The sequence below is a fragment of the Melanaphis sacchari genome, unplaced genomic scaffold (genome assembly GCF_002803265.2).
Source record: "Melanaphis sacchari strain LSU unplaced genomic scaffold, SCAv2.0 Contig132_pilon_pilon, whole genome shotgun sequence".
In the NCBI taxonomy this organism is placed as follows: Eukaryota; Metazoa; Arthropoda; class Insecta; order Hemiptera; family Aphididae; genus Melanaphis; species Melanaphis sacchari.
In genome coordinates this window covers 724102-738184 of record NW_020270545.1, presented here as the reverse complement: position 1 = coordinate 738184, position 14083 = coordinate 724102, and the positions used below count along the sequence as shown (strand labels likewise).

Sequence of the window (14083 nt, the reverse complement as noted above, 5' to 3'; positions counted from 1 at the left end):
ATTTATATACGAATCAACGAAAACATTTTAGCCAATGTTTTAACTAGAATAAGTTATCTTAAAATCCAATTAAATGTTCACATTCTTTCATCGTCGATCTCAAACGTATTTGTAGTTTTTAATTCCTTTAATTAGTGTTTAGCGTTAAAAACAGAAATTGAATGATTGTGATATACAAATAAAACTTTTGATGAAATAAAATTTAACTATTGACAACATTAGAATATTTCATAATAATTGAAGAATTTTGTCCTATTGTATAATATATTTTGAACGAACTTGATCATTTTGTTAAGGTCACTCGTAGATATATTAAATTTAAATTCAATAATAAATCATTGTACAAAAGAATGATTCCGAGTGCAGGAAATGAACAATTTAAATTCCAAACGCTCATAAGGAAAAATATTTTTCTCTTTTGTGTATTTTCGATAATTCTATAAGAAAACTTATGAGATATTGTATACTACATTTTCAAACCTTATAACCAAAAACATGAATATAAAATTTAAACAAATTAGAAAATGGTAATATGCATATAAATAACTTAAAATTAGTCAAAGTATTTTTTTAATATTATTGTGTTTAGAAAGTAAAAATCAATTATATTATTTAAAAATTGGGGCTCTGTAGATATTCTTTACCATACAACTTACTAGTCACTACAGCATTATCCTCATATTTTATTCAAAATTAAAATTTTCAACATTTAAAAGTTGTATGTAGTTTTTTAAAACAAAGTAACGTTGTCTCTTCTTCGGTTTTTGCTATGGGCAGTTTATTTGTAACATTGTATCCATACGACATTTATTAAGCGACCCGAGCAAATTCGATAGTAGTACAGACCCGCTTTTAAACTTTAAGAACTCTTTTTAAGAACTCTTTTTAAGCTAATATATATACTAAGCTATGTTTTACGAAGTAAATCTATTCGAAATCATAAACTTTCAGAGAGAATTATTTTAATTAAAATCAATGTCATATTTATCCTGTTTAAAAATCTAATAGTTGAAATTAAATATGAATTTTAATCAAAATCATAATTTTGCTTCATAGGTCAATATGATGTAAAGAAGAATATGAGGTTATACGAGGTTATACGACAACCTAAAAGCACAAGGTATTTTATAATATAGAAGTTATTCTGTTTCAAATATATTGGAATAAATACGGAGTTACAAAAGTAATTTTCGCAAGTTATAATTAAGTTATACTGAACAAAATTTACTTGTATTTTAAATTTTTTAGTTATCATTAAACATTTAATACCAGTCATATTACATAATAAAGGCGTCAAAATACGCTGTAATGGATTCTATGTCTTAAAATTTTACACTTGATAGGTTTTCAAAATAAACTTATAATAATCGCATTCAAATTTGTAATAATATAATTCTTGATTGTTAAAATTAAAAAGAAAATTTTTTAGTCCCTACTTGAATTTTTTTTTTTTTTAACTTAATTTAACCTTAAACCTCAACATCTATAATCATTAGATATTCTCAATAATTTAAATGTTTGTTTTTTCCTAATATCTAAATTAAATCATAAATTCCCATTAAAAAGTATATTATTTTATTTTTTTAATCAATTCGAGTACTTGTGGTACAAATTTGGATGTAATTGTTTAGTATTTTTATTTTTTAACCGCACGTTGATATTCTAATAATATAGGTACATAGGCACAGTAAAATGAATTGTTACTAAAATTCTGCACATTGAACATGTATAAGTTCCTATTTTATTTTAATCGAAATACTATTAAACATTTTGTTTTTTTGATTTTATAATAATTTAAAATAATATAATAAATTAAAGAGTACAATTTAATTTTTAAAAGGATACTTTTTGTCTAAACCTATTTGAACACACAAAAATTATTATTTGGATTTGCAAATTCAACGGTTTTAATTTATATGTATTTCTTCTACTTAATATAAACTTTGAATTAACATTATGCATATTTTTCTGATATCAAGTAAGATTCCTTTTTCATAAAACAGTAAGTATTAAGTTGAATATAAGCAAAAATGTCACCCATTGGTCATTGTATACAAAGCATTAAAAGGTTTTATTTAAAAATTCCAAAGATAAAGTCATATACCTAAGTAATGTGCTTTTATATATTATTTGATATTTATAGGAATATTTTACAAAACAAAATTTACCATGTTTTTATCTTATTTCATATATATTATTTATTTATTAATATTCATGTTGTTTCAAATCATCATAGTTAATAATTAATTAAATAAATTAACCATTTTATAATCATCTGGATTTAAGCTTTGAGTTCTTCCAATAAAATCAATCAATAGATAAAACAAACGATAAAATCATTCTTTATATTTCTTCCAATTCTATACTATATACCTAACACATTTCTATTTACGATTTAATATTAATTTTATTTAAGCTACATTAAAAATAAAGTTAAAAAAATGTAAATTTTATAATATTTTTAAATTTGATAAATTTTTATTGTTATTATTTATTTATTATTTTTAATTTTTAAACATTTCTGAAAAAGTAATAACTACAACAAATAAATATAGATATTTTATGAGTTATCAATTACTAAATTTAGTAGGGTTAGTAAAAAAAAGCCATAATTAATCAAGTATTTCTTAAATAACTAATTCTTTAGAAATCACCTATTTGTAGAATTTAATATAAATTATTTAAATATAACACAATATTTCAAAACATGTGTAGTGTTAAGTATAAACAACGAATAAATTCAAATTCTAAATTATATACCCGTATTTTAATTAAGTTGTAAACAATATTGCATATTTTTATAGTTAGTAGTATATAACGCCTATTTATTTTTCTGATTTATTTTATAGTAGGTTTTAAATTTCAGATGATTTTTTTTTTATAATTTACAAAACGACTGAACTATTGATATAAACGTAAACTTAAATTAATTTGAATATCAGATAGGTAATAATGCACTTAATGATATAATATTTTTTCTTAAAAACAAAGCTATCATGAAAAAGGGAAAGAAACAATGAAATATATATGCTATAAGGCTTTTAATAAAATTACGTTTTCTATGATTATATGATTATATTAATAATGGGTGCTTATTCAACAATATTTGAAAACTTACGGAACCATTTTCACGAATGAGGTTATTTTCATAGAGTGGAAGTAGAAATAAAAGGACATAGAGAAAATAAATTAATTTAATTAAAATAGTCAGGTACTTTTCAATGAGCTGGTGTAGCGAAGAGGGTAGATTTGGTGATCAATATTACCTTTGTTTGGCATAGTGAGTTATCCAATAGGCTTAAATGCTTTAAAAATAATGAAGAACAAGATTCGTCTTGAATACGGTATTGACAGTGCAATTGACCAAAGAAATAAATCTGAACTACCATACAACAACAGGTCATTGGTAAAAGATAGTACAATACCTTAATCGACCACCAGTGATTAGAGATCAACTGATTTTGAAATTTGAAATTGAAAACAAATCCATGAAAAATGTAGTGGAATTGTAATGCTTACATATTATTCAACAAACATATATGCGATACGTTTTGTTAATGTCCCGTTAGGTATTTTCATGAGCTCTGGTACTTTTACGTTTTATCACTTAAACTATTTTTATACAGCTTTTGGTTATCAATAAACGTAAAGCAATAAAATAACGTCTCGTAAACTACAAATATTTTCACCGATATATTTAATGTTAATTTAACAATGTGTAATTTACTTTGCAATTCATAATAAATGTATATATATATATATATATTAATATTAATAAATATCGTAAAATGATTTAAATTTACACAATGATTGCCGATAGTAATTTTCAAAAAATAAGTCGTAAATAGTTTTAAATCAAAACAATAAAAACAAACCAAACATGTTTTATGCCGTCCATAGTCAATAAGAATAGAAAATAGTATGTCTTAATGCTTAACATAAAAAAGTAAATTATTAAATTATAATACCTATAATATGTATTTAGTTATCTAATATGACTATATGTATTTTTAAAATAATTAATCAGATCTTAATTGAATATCAAATATAAATAAGAATTATTTATATTTTATAAAAAAATAAATAATATTAATAAAAAAAAAATGTTTTGATTAATAAACATTTTTAGTTCTTTAATTATATTATATATACCTACAATAATTTTATCAAAATAATGTTCCACTTAAAATAATTTATATATTATTTAAAGTGCACCACATGAATACAATTCAAATTTAAAATATTAATTAATTTTTTCATAAATACAAAATTATAGATGATATATAGAAATATAAAAAAAAATTATAGGAATTCAAGATATTGGTTGATTGAGAATTCTGTTATTTTATGTATTATTAAATGATAAAGTTATGAACTATATAAGTTTCGTTTTATATTGATATAAATTATATAATGAGATTTTTCAGTCAATTAAATACGTAACATAACATGCATGTACATGCATATTAAAATAAACTATACAATATTCTATTATTATTATTATTATTATTTTTTTTATTTTTTTTTATTTTTTTTTTTTAATAGAAACACAAAAATTTAATTCTTCAAATAATTTATATGAATTATTTAAATACTTTATGTTATAATACACTTTGAACTTTGAGTTAAATTCTTGATTCACAGTAAAGTAATTCACAGTAAGATCAACAAACAAAGTTCACTCATTGCAATTTATTAATATCAGGAAAAATTATATGTGAAACACTCATTTACCTTTGTGATACGTTGTAGTAAGTTTAAAATAAAAACAAATAAATTATATTCTATTAAGACTATACATTACATGTTTTAATATGTACTTCGATAAAATATTAAAAATACAATTTTAAATTTAAATTTAGATTTAAATAATACCGTTTTTTATTCTATGTGCTTCAGGGTGTTTTTTTTATTCAATCTATAATAGTTTTTTCTTTATATTAAATTTACAGAAATGATTATTTTGTAATTTGTATTTAACTTACAATACCTTTATTTTTTTTTTTAACTACAAACATCGTATTAAAAAAAATAAAAATAAAATAATAAAAGTCATTATTTTTTACTGATAGTTTAATATTGATAAGATATTAAATAGCTTTATAGACCTCAGTAGTCTCTCCAAGTAATGTTTGAAAAATAATCATACTCTTTATTGAGTATTTTAAAAGTAATTGTAATATCAACTATTTACAGTGAATTATTTCATAAAAATATAGATGTATTACATTCCAGTGTCAAATTATATTTCTTTATTGATCACAATTTCATGTTTATCCAAAAAAGGCACTAACTGAACAAAATAATATGTACTTAATGTATCTATTGCAATTTACATTTATTATATGTTATTTGACTTAAACTAAAAAAAAATAAATAACATATAAGCCATAGGGGTATATTGATATATTTATTATAATATAAAAACATCTATCAATATAAATACTTAAAACCTATCATATTATTAAATTATATCAGTTAATATAAATGAATTATTTTTAAAAGTAATATACTTGCAATATTTATTTTTTGAAATATTATATATTTTATATTTTATTTTCAATTAATTTCATATTATACAGTATATGTTGACTTTAATAAAAATTATTTTTTTTTTTTACTTAATTGACTTATATTTGATCTTTTTTTCATATATTATTTAATGACAATCTTAAGTCGTACACTAACGATATAAATTTTACTTGTAATTACTCTAAACGCTTAAAAATATTCTAATATATTATGAATTTATAAATTAATTTTTAGCCATGTATATGTTAAAGTAGTCTGTAAAATTTGTAATAATTGAAATGCCTTATTTATCTCTTTTGAAGAATAATTTTCTAGGTATCTAAACCAAAACATCAAGCAAAAAATAGCTATATATATATTACATTTATGTATATAAATTTAATTTAAATTCCAATTTGTCAAAAAATAAATAAATAGGAGAGCATTAAGTTTAATCCAAGTGACTTGGCTATAATATTTTAATACAATACAAGTGGTTTTAATTCAGTGTTATTCTCGATAAAATTAAATGTAAGATACATTCAAAAAGCATTCATGATATAAAAGTAAATAATTAAAGTTTGAAATTTAAATTTTCCCTAATATGATTCAAAATTAATTAGGTATGTTGAATGCAAATCCATGTTGAAATATGTTTTTGTTAAATTAGTTGGTACCTACAAGTTGGGCATGTAATTTATTATAACATCTACAACTTTTATTAATAATTACTAGGTAATTAAACTATGTACTTATTCAAATATAAATAATGAATAATTAAATTAGATTATAACTCAAAACTATAGAAACTAGAAATTTTGACCAAATGCTTATATTATTATTTATTTATTAGTTGTAAATGGGTAAATACATAATACTTGTATATTAAAATATGTTATTTAATCATTTTCAAAATTTGTAATAACCATTCTATTAAAGGTTGTAGAATTTTGTAAAAATGTATTATTATTAACAATAAATATAAACCAGACTTAAATTTTAATCTACATTATAATCAATATCGATATAGCTAGCCTTACTTGTGTGTTTTTGTGAACAAAGAAGTCGTAGAACTTCTAAAAGATTATCAAACAATTAATCATTTTGTTTATTGAAATTTAAATCCAAAAAGTCTGATTTAAATCCCATTAAATCAATATTTGAATTCATTAATAAATAATGAGTAATTTACTAATGAGTAAGAATAAAAAAAGAAGTTTATATCAACTATTTTTTTTTTTTTACAAATTATTTCCTTAGAATATCTTCGTGCATATAAAATAGTGAATATCATTAACATTAAAATATTGAATTAAATTATTGCAAAACCATTAAAAATAATATTTTTAAAATATTGTAACTTAATAAGCTGATATCTATAATACTTGTTCGATATTGGACATTAGTTTTTCTAAATATTAAATATTAATAATGTTTTTAACTTGATTATATAGTATAAAATAATTTAATAATGTCTTCAAACTAAAAATTATCCTTGGATGAGTTATAACAATAATTTAATTATGCTAAAAATGATTCTTTTTTCTATGTTGAGTGCATAATTACGTTATTCAATCTATATAAATCATCTCATATTAATTAACTCAACGATTACCGTGATTAATTATTTAAATTTTTCTAAAGTTAGGTATTTAAATGTTATCAATTACTTATGATACTCATATTAATGATATTATAATTTGTTAAATAAATATTTAACTTAGTTGTACCAAATAATAAATAATCTATTAAGTACATTTTGAACAACATAATTTAGAATTAAAATTTACCTATAAAAAAAAAGTTATCATCGTTTTCCATTATTTACGATATTGCATAAAAAATCTCATGAAAATAATTTAGAATAATTTAAATCCCCCAATACGATCTTAGGATATTCCAAGTTATGCTTACAATTTGTTCAGGTCATACTTCTTATGATGTTGGGTTAAAATATTTTCCTAAGTATTTCCAATACATATAATAAATTATTTTTTGTTTACTAGTAAATTTTGAAACTTATTGGAAATATAATAATTTAATTGCACATCAAAAGTAAAACATGGCAATATTTTTAATAATAAGCACCTAGCGAGCATACATTCATAACGTAATTGAGTATAATTGTGTCACTAATTTTGTAAACATTGCATGCAATGAATTGGTTGGTACCACATACATAGCATTATAATAAACGTGCATTGTTATATTTTAATTTAATATGTTACACATACAAAAATTATAATAATCTATGTTACAAAACTACATTTTTAAAGTCAACACTTTTTTTTTAATAAAATTTATTTTTACTGCTACCAAACGGATGTTTTTATTTTAATACAGTACAGCACATTAATTTGTTTAATGATGATTAATTTAAAATATATATTTTAAAACAATAATATTACTTTTTATACTATCGTGTTTTAAAACGTGTAAATTTACTATTAAATTGTGGAAACAGATTTCTCAGGCAAAGCAAAAAAAAATGTCTCTGAGAAATCTTTTCTTACATTTAATATAATCAACATTTTTTATTTTTCTATAAACTATTGTAACGCAGTATAAAGAAAAATGTTCACTTATGATAAATGATAATTAATTTTTTCAGCATGCGTAGTCAAAGAAGGTACGTAGTGCTAAATTTTCTAAAAGCAGTTTTAATCGATAACAATTTTTCATATTTTATAGAAAACTATTGTTTCAATAATTTTATAAAATCACGCATAAAATATAAAACAAAAATTATATTTTTCGATTTGAATTTAATTGTAATATAATATATAATAATATTATGCCAATATAATTATAGTATGAGTATCTGTTGATTGTTTCTTTTAAAATATTTTTGCGACAGTTAAAAACAAAAAAATAAAAATTCCAAATTTGGTAAAATGTGTTCATTTATAATTTTTACGATTTGATTTACACATTAGCGAATACTTAATAATTGACAAATGCAAATTTAATTAAAAATATTACTTTTATAAACTAGGTAGTTTGGGATTATATAGATATAAAATGTGAAATATACTTTAAATTCGTTGTCTATGAACAGTAGAGCATGATAATCCGAGTGAACATTTTAAATGTTCAGTCGGTAAGAACTGACTTTGAAGTCGATAGATTGTTTTAAAAAGCTCAAAGAGAAGAAAAAAAATAATCGAAAACGAAAATTCAGCGGAACAAACAGCGTGCCTGCATAATTCTATTATGACGTGGTTTACTACTCGTTAATTATAAAAATAATAATATTTATATATACATAAAAAAAATTACGTATATTCCGCGCACTCGAAGAACACACGTACATTATGATTATCTTTACAATCGAGAATCACCCAACGGTTCATTCGCTTATTGTACCATTCGTTATAATACAAAATACCTTCATATAAAATCTGCTGCTCCGCTATAATATTACTAAAAGCATGCATTGCAAAACGTACAACGACGTCAGTAAAAACGTGCACAGACACACGTCCTTTTAAATTTACGGTTAGTATCGAATGAGAAAAAAAAAATTTTAATTATTCAAAATCCAATGGTTTGCGGAGATTTTAGAGTGGGTATTGAGCTACTTATCATGTACAATAATGGTGCTTATCGGATACATATTAATACGGTTTGTAATATTCTCTATTATGTGTTTAAAAACGTTATTTATACGTACAATTGAATAGCGACTGAACGCAGCCCATGATTTTCAGTATGCGTTCCGTTTTGGAGCCGTTCGAAGATGTTTTCCAACCGGTCAATGTGCCACCGCACGCGTGTGTCTCAACGGTACTCTGGGTGTTCGCTACTGTCCGAAATCGCAGGCCTTATATTATTATATGACGATATATTATTATAATTACTATTATCACTGCTTCCTGTCCTGGCACGATTGGGCCGCGCACCGTCTCATGGCGCGGGAAAACCGCGGTTATGATGGCTTTCGGTGGTTTTTCCGGAAGAGTTTCCGGTAGCGGTGCGGGACGGGCGGAGAAAAATACCGAGAGAAAGATAACGCGGCGTTAGTGTTCTGGTCGCGGATAGTGCGATTTCAGGGTCGGGAATAGCGCGGGAAACTATCGGTGTTTTGAAAAAACGCCGAACGCGGTGCGCCCTGCGCGGGAAACGACTACCGTGGTTGTGGCAGTGTGGCTGCGATGTTCGCTCGCGCGAAAAACAACAACAACAACGACGGCGACGACGATGACGAAAAATAGAACGGCGGCCTCGTCGAAGTCAAACGAAAACGTAGTCTGACAACCGCAACGGCGGCACGGCTCGGCGGCGGCCGGCTGCGTATCCGGCCGCTCTTTCGTCGATCGCACGCTCGTCGATCGGACTACGTTTCGCGGCGTTCTGTCAGGTTGTTGCGTCCGCCGGTGCGTTGGATGAAAAACGTTCTGCAGACGGCGCTAGGGCGACCGAAATATTATTGTTATTAAAAATTAATGATATTAAAAAAAAAAAAAAAAAAAAATTTTAAAATTTTAAGCGATCGACGGCGATCGAGATATGGGAGAACACCGCAGAGACAGCGACGCGGCAGTGGCAGAGGACACGTTCGATCCAGAGAGCGGTGGCCGCGGTATAGATGGTATAACGCACCAGCGCAAAAATGCTCACAATATTATACGCGCGCCCGCGCGGCGAAAATCGCGATCACGCCGCCGAAAACGGCTATACGACGCCGACGCCGACGCGCCCGCACCGAGCGGCCGCCCAAACAAGTGGCCCCTGCCGTCGGCGCTCGGGAGTCCGCCTCCTCCCCAAATCTGACGACCGGTCGTCCACGGGTCGGGTTCGCGTTTTACTCCCCCCTACCGCCAATCCACCACTATATACGCTGGCCGTACCCCCCCGCCGGGCCCCCCCCCCCCCCCCCCCCCGACCAAAAGGGTATTTTCCAGTTTTGTTCTCAAAGCCCATCGCCGACGAAGACGACCCCGGTACGAGCTCTCGTTTTCGGATTTTTCGTCTCGGACAGACTGCAACGCGATTAATCGCTACCTACAGTAAGGTCGGATTGTACGTTTTATCGTTGTCTATCATCGTTTTTCTTCACTGGACACAGATAAAACGTAACGGATATTACGTGGACTCGGGTTTAAAAAAATAAGTACAAATATTTTTCGAACTGCATAACCGAATACGACCCTCAAAGTGTTTACAAAGAACTTGACATCTCATTTGCATGTTTTTCTCCGCAAAATATATGATTTTAATATTGGAAAATTAAAGACACAGACACTTTCGCTTTTAATGATTTGTGTAAATAACTTGATATCAAGATGATCACATGAATAATTTCGATTACTATTCATAAATCAACAAAATACAAACCCTCACCAAGCATGTTATGACATTGGACGATTTAAAAAAAACATTCAATCTGGATGCGTTGTATTATTTTGGGCGGCCCCAAGATTGTCGACGATAAACGATATGATTTGTATAGACATCTTTTTTTGTCTCACATATCGCACACATATATATGTTAAGAGTTATGTATGCTGTAGTTGAATTAATACCACACATGTTCGCAGTGATGAAGGCATGAATAACACTTATGATGTTTACAATGGTGGTTAAATTTTAAGATTGTATAACTTTTACTGATTACAATAATGAACAAATACATTATTATGTTTACATCTGGTCACTTTTTTTGAAACTTATTTGTTATTTTTTACATTGGGATAAAAAAAATAGTATACAATTTTCAATAATATTATTGTAATAGATAAACAGTTTTCAGTAATTTAACCATTCTATTTGCAATGTCTTAATACGTTTGGAATCAAAATCAGATCTTTGGATTTCAATATCAATAACTTATTGTATACACGTGTACAATCAGAGGGCTTTATTTCGGAACAATTTTTTCAAGTATACCTAATACCTACTTGGGTATTCCAACATTGAAGTATACAATTTAACAAACATTCGGGTGCATAATCATAACAGTTATTATTCGAGTATTTCTAAGTTATATGGGTTAATATCGTTAACGGTTGTTTATTAAATAATACAAAAACTTGATTTGAAAGTTATGTATAAAGTATTTTAAGTTAATAGATTTAATGATATTTTTATTCAATTTTTCTGATAGACATTAGATAATAATCCTGAATGAATAATTAAAATAAAACATTATACAAAAAGTTAAAATATTTTAATAATGATAATTATTTAATAATTAATATTTAGATACTTATTGTAAAATCATTCTTATCGTTAATTATTATTAAATTTTCTTATTATAAAATCGAAAAACAAAATACTGAAAATACTTATAAATATATACTACATGAACGTATGCAACATACAATTATATACAGAAAATAAGAATTATTTGAATAAACCAAAAAGTTAAGTTCGAGTTCTGATTAATTCGATTGTATTGAAAAAAAACCGTTCGAGTTATATGGATTTTGGTATTTATTTTTTAAGAGTTTTTAAGGATGTTTTAAATTTGAATTAATTTAGGTATAAAGCTCTGTTTACAATAGTGGTATTATAAAATAATATTAAGTGAACGTAGGGTTTGTTAAAAACTCTCAACCCAACATAATATATTTTATGAACTATTTTTTTTTTTTAATTAAAAATAGTAGGTATATTGGTATCGCTATGGCTGATTATCGTGTTTATATTTATATCCAAAATAAAAACACACAGATCATAGTAAAGTCAACAATAGATTAATGCCTTTGCTCAGAAAGTAAAACTTGATTTATTATTTTTTTTTTAAATATAATGTCATAATCTTAAACATTTTGAATAATTTATTATTATTATTTATAAAATACTTATTGAGTTAATATTTTTTAAATTAATATATTTTATATAGATTCAGTTATTTCAATACCTTCAATAAAAACAATTTACTTTTTTATGCAAGAAACTAAGTGTGGAATTTATTTTAATAAAAATAAAAATATTCAATTAATGACAAAACCCTTAAGCTAAAAATTAATAACATGTTTTAAAATATCAGTAGTTAAAATTAAAACTTAAAATCAGTTATTCTTACTATTAAAAGTAATTTAGTCATAAATTATCTTTATAATTATTAGGATAATATTTTTTTTATTTAACTTAACTTTATATACTCGCCAAATAAAATTAATTTTATTTCCCATTTTATAGTGTTAGAAATATTAAAAGAAAAAAAAATTAAGTTCATTGAATTATTTTTTAAATACTTTTTGGTCTTATAAATTTGTTTTTACATTATCTGTATGGTATATATTCCTTATAAAAATACATTATTAACTTAAATCACTTTGGCATACGTTTATTTATAAATATAAACATAATTCGATGTATAAAACATAATTTTTATATTTTGATATATTAATCAAAAATATCACTTTTAGTATATTTATACAAGATTACCTATCCTAATGATAATAATTATAATAAATTATAATAATTGTATAATAATAAACACTGTTTGGTTTATAGAAACGTATATAATTTTTACTAAACCATACAGAAAAGTAGAATCATAGTTTTAAGTTTTGTTAAATTAATATATCTAATGAAGTGCAAGGTCCTAAAATTAGTTTTATTTTGTTCTATACTAAGTCTGTAAGTTGTTGCTGTTTGGTAATTATAATTTGCAACAAAGAGTTATTGAATAACGTTGATATTTTTAGTGTTTTAAGCATTTTAACTATCAATATAAGCTTATACCCAATAATTACATATACATTAAAACATTTTATAACAGTGTTACTAATAAAATTAAATATAACTAGTTAAACATAAGATAACATTACAAAATTATGGATAAATCACGAAAAATCTTTTTATAATATACATCATGAAATGAGTTGATAATATTCACAACAAATAATTAAATGAATAATAATAATAATATATACTTGAAATAGCATAGGAATATATTATTTTAGAATTCCATTCAAATAGTACCTAGTATTTTAAGAATTTTAGAATACTTTAGTGCTATATTATTAATATACTTAAACAAAAAAATGTATTTTCATTGTGTTTTCTGATTATGACATTTTGACATTGTTCATAATTTGAATATGTCTACTACTACATGAAGCATATAACATGCGAGTTGTGACATTTTAATAATTCATAATAATTTAATTAAATTAAATATTCATTCAGGCACATTTTATTCGTATTAAAAAAAAAAAAAAGTAGTTCATAATTTAAAAAAGAAAATTTTAGTTTGTCTTTCTGAAGACACATAATTTACGTAAATATATTTTTGTGAAAATAGTAAATCACTTATTACAAGATATAAACTCAAATAAAAGGTTTTAGATTATTTGAATACATATTTTTTCAAACAAAAAGTTACATTCTTTTTCTTAAAAAAAAAATTAATACATAAATTAATCAAAATAAAGTATATATACATATATATAACCTGATTGCGATAAATCTTTTATTTTTCAATATTAATTTAGTCAGAAAACAGTAAAACATATTTGTTTATCCCTTATAACATGTTTAATCACTATGCCACTTTTATTTTAGATAATTAGTAGTGCCAGTTTGACAAAAATATTCATATCGTACACGAGCCAGTCTT

At 24.7% G+C, this 14083-nt stretch overlaps 1 protein-coding gene across 2 annotated transcripts in view; it reads right to left on the bottom strand.

The window, feature by feature from the left end:
- LOC112591352 overlaps window positions 1–14083 on the bottom strand; it is a 130480-nt gene that overhangs the window by 90760 nt on the left and 25637 nt on the right. Inside the window, exon 1 of one of the 2 annotated variants that reach the window (XM_025335144.1) lies at window positions 9185–10061. The exons of the other annotated variant lie outside the window; for it this stretch is intronic. Within the exon in view, the coding sequence (XP_025190929.1) occupies window positions 9185–9212 (28 nt within the window). The 5' untranslated portion in view covers window positions 9213–10061. Of the gene's footprint in view, window positions 1–9184; window positions 10062–14083 lie in introns of those variants that run through there. 2 annotated transcript variants of the gene reach the window in all.